Here is a 19,235-nt window from a genome sequence, read left to right as displayed (position 1 = left end):
CCGACTTTACCTTTTTGTCTCTAAGTTTTCCTCCTTAATCTCAAACTCATACATGTAAACTCAGTGCTTGATGTAAATTTAACCTAAATGACTTCCTCTTCAGGGAAGAAGAGCAATTACAGAACTAGCTGATAAAATGCTTTATGCAAAAGTTAGTGTAAGGACGTTAAAGTAGAAGAAGCCAGCAGCACCCCTTCCTAGTCATAAACCTCAATGGCCAAGCAGTGGCCAGTGACTATCTCCAAGACAGCAATTTCAAGAAGGGAGAAAATAAAGAAAATGCCACTTGCTAATGGGAAATGCCAGAAAAAGCCTAGAGGAGGCTCTAAGTCAGCTCAGTAATAGGCCATTTACAGATGAAAGGGGAAAAAAGCTATGTTAGGGTCCCTGTCTGAAATTCCAACACTATGGTTGGAAAACACCAAAAAGAAGTAAAACACATTTGGAAATTGCTCAGCAACATGAGCTTATACCATGCTCCCTTGTCAGAGACTTGAGTCAAAGAGACATTTCTAAACCAGAAAGACGGAAAACAAGAGCCATAAATATACCATATGGAGTTTCCAATATTTGGTGCTTAGGGCATAATAAAAACCCTCAGAGCTATAAATGTAAGTTCTCGAGAGGCAATAAACATAGAAAAAGTAAAGGCAACTGCCCGCTAAGGTTAGATCGCTGACCTTCATGCTATAACACTTTCATTTTCCCCTCCAAACTACTTACAGGAATAACTGCGTAGACTGTATCTTTTGCTGCAAAATACTGCTGCCAAATCTGTACAAAAAAGAGAGGGTGTCTGTGACATGTGGATAATCTTTGCAACCTATGCCAAGAAATGGTGACAGCTTTCATTGCTCAGAGTAACATGCTATTGGTAACAAGGAAGAAAACCCAACATAATACTTTTATTACTAATATATGTTACAAAAATATTTAATACCATCTGCTTGCTAGATGATTAAACTGTAACTCTTAATAACAAATTCCTTTCAAATAGATTTCATGGCCTTGTTAATCAGTTCCCTCAAGATGTGCCTGTATGTAACAGACACGTTCTCATATCTTCTCTTTTCCTTTGCAAAACCAGTATTCCCCAGCCAACTGTGGGCTTCTCAGACAGCCAGGGCATCAGTCATTCAGAACCGAGTTTCTGGACTCAGGTAGACCTGGATGGAAATCCCAGGTCCAATCATCTGCTGGTCATGCTACTTAGGACAAATTATTGAAAATCACTAAATAACACCAATATAACCATCAGTAAAATAGCAATAATATCAACCTGAGAGGATTATTGTGAAAACTAGGTGAAATAATATGTTTGTGCTTAATACAACAGAATTACAATGCAAACCAGAGCCAAGGTACTCTGAGGGCAACAAAAAGGCACTTAATCCAAGTTAGGTAATGAGTGCCAGAGGAGGGGAATACTTGAGCAATATTGTGAGGAATGATTAGGAGTTAGCCAGGTGAACAAGGAGGCTGGGAAGAAAACAGGAAGGATAGAAGACACACATTCTAAGCAGAGAATGACAGCATTAGCAAAGGCAGAGAAGTTGGGGAAAGCATCACAGCCAAAGTGACACCTGAGTGAGCTTTTGAAGGAGGCCACCCTCCTTTAGAGATGCTTTGCTTTGTCACTATTTTCATTAAGAATGGAGGGCCCCCTAACTGAAGATACCAATCAAAGTAAGATCTAACTAACACAGGATACAGAACTATTACCTCCCAGGACCTGACCACTGTCAATACAGCCAAAGGTTCCTTTGCCCTTTTTTTTTTTTTTGCATGTCAGACACTGTCTTTTCATTTTAAGGAGATCATATCTTGCTATTTTTATTTAATTTATATTGATAGATAGTTCATGATCAACACCGAAATTTGTAAGACAGACAAATGTTTCCTAACATAACTGACATTGGTTACTCAAAATTATAATGAACACAAATTTGTGTCTAAAATTATAGGCCTGAATGATATTTATATGCTCAAGCATCCTGGGCCTGGCTTCTCTCTCCCCTAAAGGACATGCTTGGTGTCCACTTTCTATTGGCATCTCTTCCCGAGAACATAGTTTGAGGTCTCCTAGAGACTTTGCATAAGCCTCTATTAACACAAGTTAGAACCCTGTGCTATTCTCATCTGTTTTTGTGTTTGTCCTTCTACTAGGCTAAAAATTCTTGAGAGTAGGGGATTCTCTCATTTATTTCTGTGTCTGGCATACAACTTGACATTTAGTAGGTATTCAATAAATGCTTTTGTTGAAACAAAAAACAGCACCCAAAGGAAACTCATGGCAATTGGCACAACTTCCCACCAGGAAATAGGATGCAGAGTCAAACAGACATGGGTTTGAGTCCCAGCTCTACCCTTATGTTACTTAATCTCTTTAAACCATAGTTTCTTCACTTGTAAATTGGAAATAATAGCACCTACACTTCCAGGTAGTTATGAGAATTTAATGCAATAGTGCATATGAAGCACTCAGTACCTGACACATAGTCTACTGCTTTTCTTATTATTTTTTCCTCAATATACCTAAAATACTTCATGGAATTACAAGGAATGTCAATAAATAGTTTATTATAGCCTAATTAGAGAAAGAAGAATCATAGAAATTAAAATTAAATAGCAATGCAAGGTGTATGGAATGACTAAGGAGGTAGGATAGATTATGAGTACTTAGAAGGAAGGTATCCAGAAAGCTTCCTGAAGCAGGTCCCATAATAAGAGGACTCTGCACGGCAAGCAAAGGAATACAGGAAGTCACTGAATATTTGCAAGCAGGTCACTGACATAGTGTTTATTTTTATTCATTTACTTAAAAACACAAATGCAGTACTTTACTCTGTGCCAGGCATGGTTCTATATGTTTTACAAGTATGAGCTCACTTAATTCCCCAAATAACTCTATGAGATAAGTACTATAGTTATCTCCACTCTGCAGATAGGGAAATGAAGGCCCAGAGAGGTTAACTAGCTTATCAAAGTCATTCACTTAGTAAGTGGCAGAGCTAGGACTTAAAACTGGTGGCCTGACTCTAGAGTCTGTGTTCTTAACCAATACACTATGCTTTCCCATAATGAAAGCAGAACTTTAAGAAGATTCAGCTAGTAAGACTATGAGAGGTGGAGGAGCAGGGAAACCTATTTAGACAGGCCATATAGTAAGCCAGGAACGCAATACTGATGATTTTAAATAAGATCTGGGCAACAGGAATGAAACAGAAAGGGGTAATGTGAGTTGATTAGCCATATAGGAGTAAAATCAAGAAGGACAAGCTTTCTTATGCCATCACATTTCATCTAACGTATCACTTTTGCTTTCTATGGCCACCTTTCATTTTGGCTAGAAAGAGGTGTCAAGAAGTGTACACTCCTTTCTACTTTCAGATCTGGCTCAAAGAGCACACATTTTCACAAAGTGTGCCAACCCATTTTCATTCATTACCTGTCTTATTTCTTCTGCGGTTTTGTCTTTTACCATCTCAATGTTAAAGATTGAACTGAGAGTCTGAATGAGAAAATAAAAGGCAATTAATATCCACAATTAAAAAAAATAAAACAGCTTAACTATCTGTAAGCCTTGTGGGAAGCAATAGGTCAGGACAGTGGAGCAGATCTTCAATAAGTACAGAATGTGTAGAAGAAAACCTGCGTGCTCAGAGAAGTAAACCCCTAAACTCAGGCAGGTTTTTACAGTGCTATTCCTGGGGCATATCTGTAAGTACTTTCCAAATGTTTTATCCTCACTAATGAGCACTACAGCACTTTGTAGCTGGTAAGAGGAGAAAATCTGATTGTCACCTTTAATTGCTATTCTACTAGGGGTGGCTCCTTATTTGCAAATTAAATGAGTAAACATGCTTTGATCTTTTAAAACTACTTCCTATAGGAAGGAGGTATATCACTAGGATTTCGTTCATATTTCCTCTAGCACCCCCAGGACACATAATATGCTAGAGGTTGTAACAAGGACATAAAAATGTTTAGAAATATTTCTCATCTCCACAGTTGGAAAAAAAATCACAAAATCACTGAACCACAGTAAATATGTTCAAATATGCAGTCTCTTGTTACAGATGTTCTGACTTCAGACTTAGATCTTTCATCTTTCAACCTACCTTGTCCTTAGTGAATCCTCTGCTCACAGGCTGTTTCCCCAAGGTGTCTGTCTGAAATACATGATGAGACAGGATATTTATCCATACCTTACTCATAAGAAAAAGACCACTACATGTGTGTAATATCTCATTTAGTAACTTGACACTTGAAAACTCACTTTTCTCCATCCTATACAGTAACTGTACACACACTGTTCTAGGAGTTATTGTTTGTGAGACTTTTCTATGACTCAGCTTTTGAGATACAGATGACAGAAGATTTGTTAGTAACTACCATATACTGGTATTGAGAGTCCATTCTATACCTGCCACTATGGATATGAAGTACTCCTTCCCAGAGTGAGGCCTGCTACATCCTTCCAGAATGAGGGTTTTCTGTGCTCTGCTCTCTGATCTGCTCAATGTTGTGCCACAAAGGAGGTGAGCAATGGAAAAATGAATTTTCGAAGGCTGCTTCTCACCTGTGACACACTTCTGATGGAAGGCATCCTCACCAGACTAGAGTCTTTTCAACTTACTCTTAATATTCCCTCTATCTAATTAGTGATTATTTCTTCCTCTAGGCCACTATCTCTGATAAAGGCCACAGCCAGGAAATTCTATTATGAGGTTTCTGACAGTAGGGATGGGTTGTTCTAAGTCTTTCATTCAATTTCTCAGTTCAAGTCCAAGCCTTTCCAGAGAAGTACAATCTACAGCTGGGATTCTGAGACTGAAAAACTTGCCCATATAAAGTCCTGTCTTTCGTTATTCTGTGCCTTAAGGAATCGAAACTTTTCCTAAATGATGCCCACAGAATTGGTACCTATACATTAGACAAAAGTCTGGTGTAGAAAAATCTGTTGGATATACCCTCGTCTTTTTGGTCATATCCCTATGTAGTGGCAGCATCCTAATGCAGTCTGTCCTTCACACATAAACTTTGCAGAAAAAAGAAAATTGATTTCATTTTCATATCACTCACCTTCAGGTGCATTGTGAAAATAAAACAAATGAAACTCTCCATTTGCATAGCTGCCTTCACCTTTTAATCTCTAAGCCCGGTGTATTCTTTTCCCACAATGTCCCTCCAATCCATTCTTTATTCCCATTTGTGCTTATACAAATAAATTTAAGCTCCAAGTATAAGCTTATTGCATTTTATTTTGACCTAAGACACTACTTAAGAAGCAACATTATTTTATGTATCAGAAAATTATGCCAATTAAATAATAAAACAAAATATCTTCATTTCACATTAATTTTAAGACAACTCTGGAAATGTTAAAATGCAAAAAAAAAAAAAAAAGTGGGCTTTAAAACCAATGAACTATAATAATTAAAATTATAGTTGAAAGTATGTGCCAAAAGTCTCAAGAGCACTTAATAAGACATTTAAATGGGTACTACTTCCCTCCAGATACTTTGGAAATCTGTGTGAACCAACTTTTCTGTTACCACAAGAGTTGACTAGATAAGGACATCTGTATTTATGGGAGGGGAAGTGGTACCAGGACCTACAATCTTAAAAATGAATTCCACATAATGAAGAATTTTACCCCACCCTGCACAACTTTTCAGTGTCTGGCCAGATGTCCTTGTAATTGAAAAACCTTTTCAAGTTATCTGGGTTTACATTCTAACTCTGTTTTGCTTTCCCTTTCTTTTCTTTTTTTTAAAATATGGCTTTAATAAACATTGAGTTTTTAATTTATATTTTTTATTACGTTTTTAAAAAGATTTTATTTATTTATTCATAAGAGACACAGAGAAGCAGAGACACAGACAGAGGGAGAAGTAGACTGCCTGTGGGGAGCCTGATGCAAAACTCGATCCCAGGACCCTGGGATCACAACCTGAGCCAAAGGCAGATGTCAACCACTGAGTCACCCAGGTGCCCCAAACACTGAGGTTTTTTAGAAATGCAACTACTATATAACTTAAAAGAAGGTTGCACATTGTGGAATCTCATGAGGAGCACTGACAACACTGCTCATGGTTTAGGAATTTTAATTTTTCTTATTTTTAATTTTTTAAAAATATTTTATTTATTTATTCATGAGACACAAAGAAAGGCAAAGACACAGGCAGAGGGAGAAACAGGCTCCCTGCAGGGAACCCAATGTGGGACTCGATCCCACGACCCTGGGATCACGACCTGAGCCAAAGGCTCAAGGCTCAACCACTGAGCTACTCAAGCATCCTGTCCCGGTTTAGGCACTTTTTTTTTTTTTTTTAAATTTATGATAGTCACAGAGAGAGAGAGAGAGAGGCAGAGACACAGGCAGGCAGAGGGAGAAGCAGGCTCCATGCACCGGGAGCCCGACGTGGGATTCGATCCTGGGTCTCCAGGATCGCGCCCCGGGTCAAAGGCAGGCGCCAAACCATTTTTAAAAGTAATAACACAACACCCCTAAAACCAGTCAGCATTTGCTGTCTATGTATTTACGATAATTTCACATATAGGTGAGAGAGCCTCTGATGACTGCATTAGGTTTCACAGAATAGTTGTGCTCAAGAACTTTATATATTAAAGTTCACTTATAAAAATTTCACTTATAGAGAAATTTCACTCATATCATCTACAAAATAAGTATTTTATTAAAAAGTTCTTTCCTTGGGGCATCTGGGTAGCTCAGTTGGTTAAGCATCTAACTCTTGGTTTCAGCTCAGATCATGACCTCATGGGTCCTGAGATGGAGCTCCACATCAACCCTCCGCACTCAGCAGGGAATCTGCTTGAAGATTCTCTTCCTCTGGGGACGCCTGGGTGGCTCAGCGGTTGAGTGTCTGCCTTTGGCTCAGGGCATGATCAAGTCCCACCTCGGGCTTCCTGCATAGAGCCTGCTTCTCCCTCTGCCTGTGTCTCTGCCTCTCTCTCTCTCTGTGTCGTTCATGAATAAATAAAATTAAAAAAAAAAAAAAAAAAGATTCTCTTCCTCTGCCCCTCCCTCCATTCTCATGTGCACTCAAGTGCACGCACTCTCTTTCAGGGTCCTGGGATCCGATCCTGCATGGGGTTCCCTGCTCAGTGGGGAATCTGCCTCTCCCTCTCCATCTGGACCTGTCCCACCAGTGCTAGTGTTCTTTCTAGTAAATAAATAAAGAAATCTTAAAAAAAAAAAACACCTAAAAGTTCTTTCCTTTATATTACAGCTAGGGCATTATATTGATTTCTTTCCCCCCTGAAATTATGTGTACTAGTGGGTTACATTGTCTACTTTTCACTTGAGGGTACAAAATGGAGAATTAAGAAATTTTTTTATAAGAAAGGCTCATGTGGTAGGGAGCCAATGACTCAGAGTAATGAAAAGGCTTTGCAAATGGAGTCATTAGCAGCCTTCTATCTAGGTAAGAAACACAGTAAGTCATTATTTACCCAAGAGTTGCCATAATTTAAGTTACATCTTGATTTATGTTTACATCTTATCATTATGAAGTTGAATTGCTAAGTCTGTTTACAAAAGGGGGCAAAAGGCTTTCCCATGTCATACTGAAAGTTTGTAATACAGTAATACTTCCAAGAGCCACTGATTATAACATTGGCACTATAAATGTTTATTATAGGAAATTACATTTATTAAAATATTTGTAGTAGAGGCTTGTTTGTTCACATAAAGTTCTAAACTATGTTTGTCATAGGAGGTTGAATTTGCTCCCCAAATTAAGTGACTTGCTTTTGTTCTAATGAACTTAATCAGTTATTAAAAGATTGAGTGGGTACTCTTTTTTTTTTTTTAAATTGAGTGGATACACTTAAATTTAGAATACTCAAGGCAAAAAAAACTTACTGTCCAAATTAAATAGACACCTCTCTTTCTAAAACATAGTGCAGAATCCCAATTTTCCACTGTATGTTATTTCAGGCCCAAACTGCCCATACCTGGATTATTACATATACTTCCTGGTTTTAGCCTCTCCCACTCCAATTCGTTCTGTGTACCAGAACAAATGTGTACTAACCAATACTAAGTATTTTTCAAATTATAGATTGTGAAATCAATTTACTGGATTGTGGCCAAAGATTTTTAAGGGAAAAAAAGTGCATTGCATGTAGTAAAAGCATTGTTTTATAAAAACTCTGCTTCAGCTACAGTCATATACAATTGTGTGTACTGAACTGCAGTGTAAAATACATTTCTTACTGTGTATCATGATCAAAAAGTTTGAAAAGCACTGTACCAAAAAAAAGCACCATGCTTTTCCCCAGCTCTGATTCTTGTCTAAGGGTAAGAGTAGCTATTAAGCACTTTTTTTCCCCTTATCCCTAGAACCCACTGCCATGTGTGCTTTGCCTTGACCTACTGCACCCCCCTGGAGCTTGGATTGCCTTTTTCATCCCTCTAGATCTCTACCATGATTACAGTACCTGGCCAGAAAAAGCAGGATACCATTTATGGATGGAGACTGAGCTGTGTAGAGAGAGGCTACGTTCAGTTCATCCAGCTGGCCCATCAGTGAGTCCACTCCCAGGATAGGGTTGAGGGATGGGGATGCAGTACACTGGTGAGCCAATAAACACAAAGAGGGTCTTACCTTCTGTTCTACACATCTGATAAAGTCACCTTGCTTTGAGTGTCCCACTGGCTGCTTCCGAAACTCAATGCGCTTTTCCAGTCGGGATTCAAAAGCAGCTGGGTCAGACCTGATTAAAGGTAAACCAAAAGTGAAACCACTTGGGACATTTTGAATTTGGAAATAACAAAGCATCATGTTCCACCTCCAGAGAGAGAAAGAGAGAGAGAGAGAGAGAGAGAGAGAGAGAGAGAAGACACAGGCATTCAATAGCAAAGGATTTGATCCTTTGATCTTCCAGATCAAGAAACTGGACAAGGAAATTCAGTTATTTACTATTAATCTTCAAGGGGCCTGTATAACGTTCTTCTCTTGCAGGTTATTTCCTAGAGTGATGCAGAGCTTGGCCCCTCAGGTACTTATACTCTGGGTCCTTGGAATTCAAATCCTCAAGATGGGAAGGGGACTTTGAAGTTATCTTGCTTGCTCATCCTACTCAAGCAGGAATCCAATAGCATTCCTACTAGGTGTCAAGCTTTAACTTGAACACATCTAGCTCTTAGACATCTTCACCCCATTCAGAGGTTCAACATCTGTTAATCCAGATCCAGATGATTTAGAGGCTTTAAAAACAGTGAATTCTGGGGCAGCCCTGGTGGCGCAGCGGTTTGGCGCTGCCTGCAGCCTGGGGTATGATCCTGGAGACCCCGGATCGAGTCCCACGTCGGGCTCCCTGCATGGAGCCTGCTTCTCCCTCTGCCTGTGTCTCTGCCTCTCTCTCTGTGTCTTTGAATAAATAAATAAAATCTTAAAAAAAAATAAAATAAACAGTGAATTCTGTAGGATAAGATTTAGCACCTGAGTTTCTCCCTAACTCTCTCTCCAAAGAATTTGCTCCGGCAGATGAATTACCAGAGCTTGTCCTTTATGTTAAAATGAAGCTGGTCTTCAAGCCTAACGTGTAGTTGGGCTGCCATACTTAAGAATTCTTCAATGTGATATTTGGCCCTGTACACTTTGGGGAAGACATCAAACAGGGATTACAGCTCCATGAGACCTGTAGTGTCATAGGTCTGCAGGATCCAAGGACATCCTGATCACTTCTCTGGTGGACTGCTTCCTGATCTAGGCATCGTATGGAGCCCCTCTTCCATAAAACTCAGTTCCAGAGGTGACATCAAGCACTACTCCCTTCATGCCATTACATGGGCAGATCTTCCTCCCCTCCGTTGCAGGCCACCCACTCAGTGCAAAGTCACTCCAGGGATCCTGTCCCGTGGGGTGTGGCACCTGCTCCACTAGGGCTGTAAACGCTAGGACCAGGATTAGTGCTGCAAGCATCCACAGCCACACCTGGGCCTGCCATGGTGAGTGGACAGAGTGAGGAGTGGCCAATGTCTGTGCATTCCTACCTTGGACATCTTTTATCATTAAAAATGTTCTGAGCCTAAATCTATCCAATCATATCTTCACACTCAGGACAAGAAAAAATGTATAATCCCTTTCATCTGAGTACTTGAAAATTGCTCTTGTCGCCCCCTAAATTTTTCTCTAGGTCAAATGTCCTTAGTTCTTTTGGCCTCTCTTCATATACGTGATTTGTGAATATTTCCTCACTATAAAGCTGCTCTCTGGACACCCTCCAGTTTGTCCATACTCTAGATACAATAGGTCTACAGGTAGATCAAATACTCCCAATTCACTGGTGCAAAGTATGACGCAAAAATCCAGTTACTAGGCTTAAGGGGTCAACAGGGCACATAGCCTTATCCCACTGTTGGTTCACACCAAACTTGTGGCTGGTGCTCCAAGAGCCCAGGTTTTAGTGAATATAGAGAGACTGACAGACTCTGCAGGATTAAGAACCTTGTATGGAAACTAAGGAAGATGGACATTATCTAGTCAGTGAGGGTGCTTTGGAAAGCTCACTCTTTAGAAGATAAGAGTATGTGTAAATATTGATGGGAATGATCTGGTGGAGGAGTAAAACATTCCATTCATTGGCTCATGAGTAAGAGCGAATGGGAAGTATTCAGAGTCTGAGTAGACAATTCTCCTAAGATGCCTGCCTGTGAAAGGGAAGAAAAGCCTGGAGGGTAATGTAGGTCAAGAAAAGGCTTTCAAGAAGGAAATCCTTGAGTGTATTTGAATACTGCTGGAAAGAGCGCAAAAAACGATCATGCCTTTACTGACATTTTTCAGAAAGGTAAGAAAGATCACCACGGCAGCAGTGAGATGGACTGGGGTGAAGTGGGGCAGGCTCGCTAGGGGACGACTGCAACAGTCCAGAAGATGATGGAGGAGTAAATGAAGGCCATGGAAGTAGGGAGGAGACAAAACTCAAAGTTACAGGGCACAGTTCCCGGTTTTCTTCCTAAGACAGCTGCCCGCCTACTTGCCAGATTCTCGCCCAGGCCCCTCTAATCCCCTTTCACTCCTTCAGCTCTGTCCACCTCCACTCTTCAGACCCTCCCTGGGCCCCCTTACACCCGCCCACCTCGAGCCTCGGGATCTCGAAGTCCTTTTATCTGGAAGCTGAGGGGTAGTGTAAGGAACCCTGGATCCCAAATCAGATGAATCCCAAGCAGCCCTGCGGCCTCTGGCAGGTCTCGGACTCTGTTTCCTCCTCTTAAAGACAGGGTTCAAGGGCCGGTCCAACTGTGAGCCCAGTAGTCCGGGAGCCCTGCTCCCTCCCCCAGCTTCCTTCCCTGCAGTCGGGGCTGCGGCCTGAGGCCTGGAAGCGGAGCTCCCGGCCAGGCCTCAGGGGCTCAGCACGCGACCCCGCCTAAGTCGCGCCCCGCTATGGAAGGCTTCACGCTCCCATTCTACAAGCAGGGCAGGTGTCCTGGAAACGGCGGTTCCATCCGGGCTGACGCAGGATCCCGCCGCGGCGCCTGGAGAACTTGGGCGCGGGCAGGGCGCGGGGCAGGGCGCGGGGCAGGGCGCGGGGCAGGGCGGGAGCCTGGGCCCCGCAGGGACGCCGAGGGCCGAGCCGCAGCGCGACGTCAGCCGGCCACGCCGCTCCTCCGCGCGGGCAGCTCCCCTCCGGGGCCGGCACCGGGCCGCACGGGGTCCCCGAAGCGCCGCAGGCGTCGGACGCGGCGGCCCCTTCCCTTCCCTTCCCGCCCGCCCGCCGCCCGCACCTGCGCAGCTGCTGGATCTTGTCCCGGTAGCGGTCGTAGAAGGGGTTGGCCTCGAGCTCCGCCCCGACCCCGCCGCCGTCGGCCCGGCCCGAGCCGCGGCGCACCGGGAACACGCGCAGCTGCGCGGCGGACACGAGCCCCAGGCCCAGGGCGCGGCTGCGCACGGCGCACAGGCCCCGGTACCGCCCGGCCACCTGCAGCACGGCCGGGCCCGTGCCAGCCGCCGCCGCCGCCACGGCCGCCATTGCCGCCGCCTCCCCCGCCTCCTCGTCCGCGGGCGCGGCGGCCTCAGCTTGCTCGCGCGCCTGCTCCATCGCGCTCCGGGTCCGCCGCGCCCGCGCTCCGGCCCCGAGGTTCCGCGCGCGCAGGGTTCCGGGGCCCCGCCCCCCGCCCGGATGCAGCGGCCGCCGCGCGCCGTCCGCCCCTGGAGGCCGTCTCCCGGCGCTCTGGGTGCCCTTCAGCATCTGGAACCCTGCGAGATGCCAGCCTTGTCTCCGGACATCCTCCTTGTCCCGGACAAGCCCTTATTTTGGCTCGTTTCTCTAGATTTATGTATTTGAGAGAGAGAGAGAGAGAGACAGAGACAGAGAGCACAGGCGGGGCAAGGGAGGGGGAGAAGCAACTCCTCTCGCCGAGCTGGGAGCCCGATGTGGGACTCCATCCCAGCACCCTGGGATCATCACCCGAGCCACCCCAGGCGCCCCTCTTTTGGCTGCTTTTGATTCTCGTAATGCTCTTTCCTTCACCTCTGTTGACCCAATACCACCATCTTCTTCATCCCCTTGAACCAAGTAGGATTTCCCGGTGTCAGACACAGAGACCTCAACATCTGTGCCTCACCTGCTGCCAGCCCTGGGGCAAGCCCACTGCAGTGGCATCCACCAGTTTGCCTTCGTGGAAGTCCTTGTCTGGGTCTTCCTGGTAGAAACCCCGCCTGAATGGTGGACTCCCTGGGGGCAGGGGCAGGGCCAGGGCCAGGGCCTCCAGCGTTGCTCAGGCCACCCTGCACTCATAGGCCCTGGCCTGTGCTGGAAGTAGTGTGGTGGACTCTGAGACTAGGAAGTCCTTCCAGTGTGCTCACCTATACCTGCCTCAGGATCCTTGCACTGGTTGATGATCCCTCCGCTCAGATCTGCATCAGCCATTTATGGTTCAGTTCATAAGTCAGCACCTCAAAGGTATTTTTCTTGATGGACGCTGTCCCTTTATAGTCTTTATCTCATTACGTTATTTTATCTTCTTCATAGCAGTTATGACCATCTGAAATGCTTAGGTATTTATTTTCTTGTTTACTAATTCATGGATCTTACATTCTAGTGGGATGAGGGACAAAAAATAAAGTTGACCCTTGAGCAACATGGGTTTGAATTGCACAGATCCACATACACGTGGACTTTTAACAACACTGTAAATGTGTTTTGTCTTATGATTTCTTTTTTTTTAATTTTTATTTATTTTTTGTCTTATGATTTCTTTAACATTTTTCTTTTATCTAGCTTATTTTATTCGTAAGAATATAGTATATAAGAGATGCCTGGGTGCCTCAGTCAGTTCAGCATCAGACTCTTGATCTTGGCTCAGCTCATAATCTCGAGGTCCTGGGATCGAGCCCTTTGACGGGCTCCATGCTCAGCACAGAATCTGTCTGAGTCTCTCTGCTCCTCCCCACTGTTTGTGTGCACGTGCTTTCTCTCTCTCTCAAAATTAAAAATAAACCTTAAAAAAGAATACAATATATAATACATATACATAATATGTGTTAATCAACAGCTTGTGTTATTGGTAAGGTTTCTGGTCAACAGTAGGCTATTAGTAGATAAATTTGAGGGAGTCAGAAGTTGCACATGGATTTTCAACTGTGCAGAGGTCATAGTCCCTAATCCCCATGTTGTTCAAGGGTCAGTTGTAATGTTAGATAATGATACATGTTATGCCAAAAAACGAAGCAGGCTGAGAGAGATGGAGATAAGAGGACACTTGAGCAGAATGCTGACGGAAATGAGGGAATCATCTGTCTGGATATCTGGGAGAAGAGCCTTTTGGATTGAGGGAACAGCAAATGCCTTGATGCAGGAGCATGCTTGCCCTATTTGTGGAATAGCTAGGAGGTTCTTTTTTTTTTAAGATTTTATTTATTTAATCATGAGAGATGAGAGATGAGAGATGAGAGAGAGAGAGAGAGAGAGAGAGGCACAGACACCAGCAGGGGGAGAAGCAGGCTCCATGCAGGGAGCCCGATGTGGGACTCGATCCCAGGACTCCAGGTCCAGGATCACGCCCTGTGGCGAAGGCAGACACACAACCCTGAGCCACCCAGGCATCCCTAGCAAAGAGGTTCTTATGTGAAGAGGTATGGGGAGGGGTAGTTAGATCACTTCGGGCTCTGTAGACCTTGCTTAAGGATTTTGGTTTTTATTCTGAGTAAGGGGAAAAGGCACTGTAGGTTTTGAGCAGAGAAGTAACATGTTCTTTTTTTTTTTTTTTTTTAACCTACTTGTTAAAAGGATCATTCTGGCTTCTGGCAAAATACAGGTTTGGGGGAGCAAGGATGGAAGATCTCCCAAGGTGACCAGTTTGTCTTAGTTTACTCAAGACTTTCCTGGTTTTAGTGTAGAAAATCATATGTCCTGGAAAACCTCCTCAGTCCCAGGCAACCGGGTCTCCCTGTAGGGTGACCAGTACTCCAAGCAGGGGAGGGTGGTGCATAGAATGCAGTAGTAGTGGTGGGAAAGTAGTCACATTCCAGATGTGTGTTGAAGGCAACGCCTAATGATTGTGCTAACAGAGTGAACGTGGCTGTGAGCAAATGAAAGGAGCTGAGGGTGACATCCAGGCTTTTGGCCTGAACAACTGGAAGGGCAGAGTTGCCATTTACAGAGAGGAGGAAGGCTGGGGTAGATTTTGGAGGATGGATGATTGGGAGTCTGGCTTGGGCATGTTCATTTGAGATAACTTGATAGACTTAATCCCCTTAAAGGTAGGCATGTCAACATGGCTGTGAGGTGAATGAGTCCAAAGTCCTGAGGAGCAGTTTGGGCTGGAGATAGAAGGCATGAGCTGTTAGTGTCTGTGTAACACTTAAAGCCATGAGTCTGGATGAGACCACTGACGGAATGAAAGTGGACGGAGGGCTGAGGCCTGGAGCACGCTGGCATTTAGAGAGCAGGGAAAAGAGAAATCAGCAATGAGACTGAAAAGCAGCAGCCAATGAGATAGGAGAGCCAAGCAAGCAGAACCTGGAGGAAAATCCACACTGAATAGTGCCCCACGTCACATGCCGGGGGTGGGGGGCTACAGAGAAGAAGTAATAAAATGGTGCCAGTAGCTGAGCTGGCCCAGGGGTGCAGCTCAGGGCTTCACTAGGGAAGGGCTTTCTAACTGGACCACCTCAGGATGTGCCGCAAGTCTCCCACTCAGGGGAGTCTTGTGGTGCCGGCTGCTGAGGAGGGGAGATCTACCCCCGGGGTTCAAGCTCCTGACAGAGCTGGACTACACAACTCTCAAAGTCCCTTAAAACTGGAGATGATGGGATTTGGGGAGACCAATAGAAACAACTGTCCCAGAGTAAGGGGACTGAGCTGGGCTTGGAAGACAAGCAGGTGTTCACCCAGGGGGTAGCAGGGAGGGCACTTCTAAGTAGAGGAGCAGTGTGAGCAAAACGCCAGAGATGTGAATAGGCCAGGTATGTTCAAGAGTCTGGCTGGGTCAGAGCATAAGGTGTATGAAGGATAGGGAGGAAGGTGAGGCTGGAAAGAGATGTAGGGCTGGCTGGCAGGGAGCTCCCACAGGGCCTGAGGCCCAGGAAACATTGGCTAACACCTATTGAAGGAAGGTAACTAAACAAGAGATTCTAAGAGTGAAGGACGGAGGCGCTGATCACTTAGTTGCCTTGAGCAGATTTTCTCCTGTAGCTTGGTTATAAAAGTCTTGAAGGCAAGGCTGCCCAAAGTTGTGTGTGCTCCCTGCCCTGCTCCCCACTGGTGACAGGTGTCCATCAACTGTTTCTTAAAGCCCAGCAACATGGATAGACCTCTAAGACACATGGGGGCCTCTCTGCGAGTTCACCATAAGGGGTGGAGGGCAGACAATTCGGTGGGAGGATCAGTCCCAGGCAGTAGAGACACACTAGGCCTAGGAGACACCATTGGATGGAATCTCTTCCTTCTGTTAACCCAAGACCTCATAAGCACTGCCCCTAGAATGTTTAATGCTCAGAACCCAGTGACCTCAGCTTTAGGGAACAATGGGACTAAGCACTCCAGGGCCTTCTATTGGCTGGGCAGATGGGTAAGTGAGCTCCTTCTCCCCAGAGCCATCAGCTGGGTACCAAGACTCGACCTTATGGATTCCCAGCAGGAGGATCTGAGCCTCCCTGGTGGTAAATGCCCCTTTAGTCTCTGTCCCTTACCCTGTACCTTAGCTTGGGGCAGATACTCAGGGAAGACCTTTTACATGGATGGGGTGGTGGCTGCCTGGGTGGAGGAGTGCTAAGCAGTTAGGATATTGTTTCCTCTAGGAAACTAGGGATCGGTGGCAGAGAATCATTGTTTCTCCGCTGAACCAGAAGGGGGTTACTATGAATACCCCAGGCCATCACGGCTGAATGGGTATGTGGGTATGATGGAATAGGATGGGACACCGGTGTCCCTGTCACCTATAAACTCTTGCTTCCTTGATGGGCTTTGCCATTAGTAAGGTTTCTCAAATCGGATTGGATGGGTCCAGGGTTGGGAGCAAGAGGCTCGACTGAGTCTGGGCAGGTCATGCTTTCTCTAGACCTAGCTTTCCTTATCTTGCATTGCCTCTTTTTCTCTCTTGCCTTAGTGTGGGTCTCATTGTACTTTGGATTTCTGGGGCTGTGTTCTGTGGTAACTGGTGGCTGCATTCTCTTTCTGCACTGGAGGAAGAACTTGAGGCGGGAAGAGCGTGCCCAGGCATGGGTGGAGGTGATGAGAGCCGCCACGTTCACCTACAGCCCACTGTTGTACTGGATTAACAAGCGTCGGTATTATGGCATGAACACAGCCATCAACACGGGGCCTCCCCCTGCTGCCACCAAGACTGAGACTGAGGTCCAGAATTCAGATCCTCTATGGGAGTTGGACATCTCTGAGAGCAGGAGCTCTGTTGCCGAAGACAGCAGCCCCAAGGTGGAGGGCCCTGCTCTGCTACAACCTGCATTGCAGCCCCTACTTTCCCCAATGCTGCGGTCCCAGACCAGCTCCCCACTTCCAGTTCCCATCTTTCAGGAGGTGCCCTTTTCCATTTCCCTGTGCAACCTGCCTCCAGTGATGAACCACTCAGTCTCCTACCCTTTGGACACCTGTCCTGAAAGGAACATCCACTTCCATTCCCTACCCACGATGGCCCATGGAGACCACTGCTTCAATGCCAAGCCTTTTGCTTCAGAGTTGTAGCCTGCTCTGACGGCGGGAGCTGGAGGTAACAGGGGCAGAGCAGGAGAATGGAGCTAACCCAAGGGAGGTGGTATTAACAGAGGCCAAAGGCCATCTGGATGTCACATTATGAAAGACTGAAAAAAAAGCTCAAGGCTCCCTTGTGTCTCATTTGTTGTTAGAAGGCAATGTCCCTCCCCTGTTGGATGGGGGCACTTTGCAAACTGAGCTGAAGTTCACCAAGTCATAAACAGGAACTAGAGGGTTGGCTGTGGGAAAAGAGTGAATCAGCAACATCCCTCTTATTCAGTATTTAAGACCAAAAAAACCCCACATTCCAGACTGTGGGCCAGGTATCCAGCCAGGGGCACTGCTGTTCTGTGGGACATTAAAAATTGCTGCCACCAGAGAGCTGCTGGGGGTGCATGAGCTATGGCAATTCAGTGGCCATGCCACACGCAAAACAAGTCATGAGATCCACGAGCCACACTGCATTCCTGGCTGAACTGCATGCTATACTGATGATGCACTGAGATCTTTTATGATTGTCCCTACATTAATACAAGAAAACTGCCAAATGGACCTCACAATCCTCCTCTTATAAGGGGAGAGACAGGTTCCAAGGGCATTTGCTATATTGCTTTTATGTTGCAGAGCCAGGTCTCAATTTTGTATCTGTCTAGCACCAAAGTTCTTGGTCTTCTCAGCAAACACCATGGTGTCCCTTCCCTGAAGATAAGTTAGAAAACACTTGGCAAATGATTGTTTGTGTGTGTGTGTCTGCAGGGTGTAATTAATGTGGTCGATAGACTGGCTTAGGAGAAGGGCTGGTCACTGAACCCTCTAAAATTACATACAAAATGTTTTTTTTTTTTCTTTTTAAATTATCAAAGGGATCCACGGACCTTCCGAAAGTTAATATCCACTATATGGGGATATTAATTTCTGTGCAGTTTGGAAACAATCCTAAAAGCAGAGACAAAGAAAATATTGGCTATTTGGTTCCACTTTTTTTAATTTATTTTTTATTTTTTTTTATGATAGTCACAGAGAGAGAGAGAGAGACAGGCAGAGACATAGGCAGAGGGAGAAGCAGGCTCTATGCACCGGGAGCCTGACGTGGGATTCGATCCCAGGTCTCCAGGATCGCGCCCTGGGCCAAAGGCAGGAGCCAAACCACTGCGCCACCCAGGGATCCCTGGTTCCACTTTATTATTTTTTTTTAATTTTTATTTTTTTATTTATGATAGTCACAGAGAGAGAGAGAGAGAGAGAGAGAGAGAGAGAGAGAGGCAGAGGGAGAAGCAGGCTCCATGCACCGGGAGCCCGACGTGGGATTCGATCCCGGGTCTCCAGGATTGCGCCCTGGGCCAAAGGCAGGCGCCAAACCGCTGCGCCACTCAGGGATCCCCCCTGGTTCCACTTTAAAGGAAGCCCAGCTCCACCCCAGAATATAACCCCAGGATATAAATTTTCCCCTTCACTTTGGGAATGAAGAAATCATCTCACCATATTGTAAATGAGATAAGCTTTATGTAGTCACCCCTGAAGGGAAAGGCCCCCCAGATCATGTATGTTTGCTTATGTGTGTGTAATCCCAGAATCCTAGTAAATATGTAGAATTTTTCTTTTTTTCCCCTGTGTGAAAAAGCCCTAGCCCCTATATAACCTCTCTCTTGTAATGGATTTCATTCTCCGCCCCGCCACCTGTATAAAAGACAGTGGAACATTCCTTGTAAACATGCTTTTCCACTGAACCTTAAAAAAAAAAAAAAAAAACTCCAAGAACCAACCAAACAAAAACCTAAAACACAAAACACTAATAGAGACCAAGTGGAGTTTGGCTGATACAGAGAGACGAAGGGACTCCCTCTCCCTTTATCCCACTGCCTCTAGCCCGGCAGATGCCCAAGCAGCAGCCTTCACTTCTTCAGGCTAGATGCTGCAGTTCTTAAGGCAGATTCTTCACCATCTGTTAGTTCTTGCTTTTGAAAGGATAAAGGAGTCTATAAAAATAGGGATCAAAGCAGATTTTTGTTTTCTTAGTAATTGAAGGTATGAGGTGGGGGGAACCTTTAGTC

General features: G+C 45.0%; 2 protein-coding genes across 6 annotated transcripts in view; one reads left to right on the top strand and one right to left on the bottom strand.

Annotated features, from left to right (window-relative positions):
* ATPAF1 (ATP synthase mitochondrial F1 complex assembly factor 1) overlaps positions 1-12,072 on the bottom strand; it is a 30,547-nt gene extending 18,475 nt beyond the window's left edge. For 2 of the 3 annotated variants that reach the window (XM_038558140.1, XM_038558141.1), the window contains exons 1-5: positions 11,759-12,072; positions 8,637-8,745; positions 4,122-4,172; positions 3,449-3,511; positions 724-774 (exon numbers count right to left, since the gene is read on the bottom strand). In XM_038558140.1, the coding sequence (XP_038414068.1) occupies positions 724-774; positions 3,449-3,511; positions 4,122-4,172; positions 8,637-8,745; positions 11,759-12,072 (588 nt within the window). Of the gene's footprint in view, positions 1-723; positions 775-3,448; positions 3,512-4,121; positions 4,173-8,636; positions 8,746-11,112; positions 11,327-11,758 lie in introns of those variants that run through there. The other variant, XM_038558142.1, reaches the window with a different exon arrangement.
* A 3,906-nt stretch (positions 12,073-15,978) lies between these two features.
* Positions 15,979-17,857, top strand: TEX38 (testis expressed 38). 3 transcript variants are annotated; one of them, XM_038558138.1, is made up of 2 exons: positions 15,979-16,045; positions 16,583-17,857. In XM_038558138.1, exons 1-2 carry the CDS (start codon positions 16,042-16,044, stop codon positions 17,173-17,175), a joined length of 597 nt encoding a protein of 198 aa, XP_038414066.1. In that variant the 5' UTR covers positions 15,979-16,041; the 3' UTR covers positions 17,176-17,857. The 3 variants fall into 3 exon arrangements, with proteins under 3 accessions (XP_038414066.1, XP_038414065.1, XP_038414067.1); XM_038558137.1 differs by having other exon boundaries at positions 16,008-16,136; XM_038558139.1 differs by having other exon boundaries at positions 16,036-16,136; positions 16,662-17,857.
* Positions 17,858-19,235: the final 1,378 nt, after the last annotated feature.

Source organism: Canis lupus, chromosome 15 (genome assembly GCF_011100685.1).
Source record: "Canis lupus familiaris isolate Mischka breed German Shepherd chromosome 15, alternate assembly UU_Cfam_GSD_1.0, whole genome shotgun sequence".
Lineage (NCBI taxonomy): Eukaryota > Metazoa > Chordata > Mammalia > Carnivora > Canidae > Canis > Canis lupus.
Note: the sequence above shows the minus strand (reverse complement) of the source record. Positions and strands in the feature narration are given on the sequence as shown.

Excerpts from the sequence above, each read along its gene's own strand:
- TEX38 (XM_038558137.1), top strand. The coding sequence starts at position 16,100 with ATGGATTCCCAGCAGGAGGATCTGAGCCTCCCTGGTG. Across the intron at positions 16,137-16,582 it reads GGATCTGAGCCTCCCTGGTG|TGTGGGTCTCATTGTACTTT; the intron begins GTAAATGCCCCT and ends CTCTTGCCTTAG.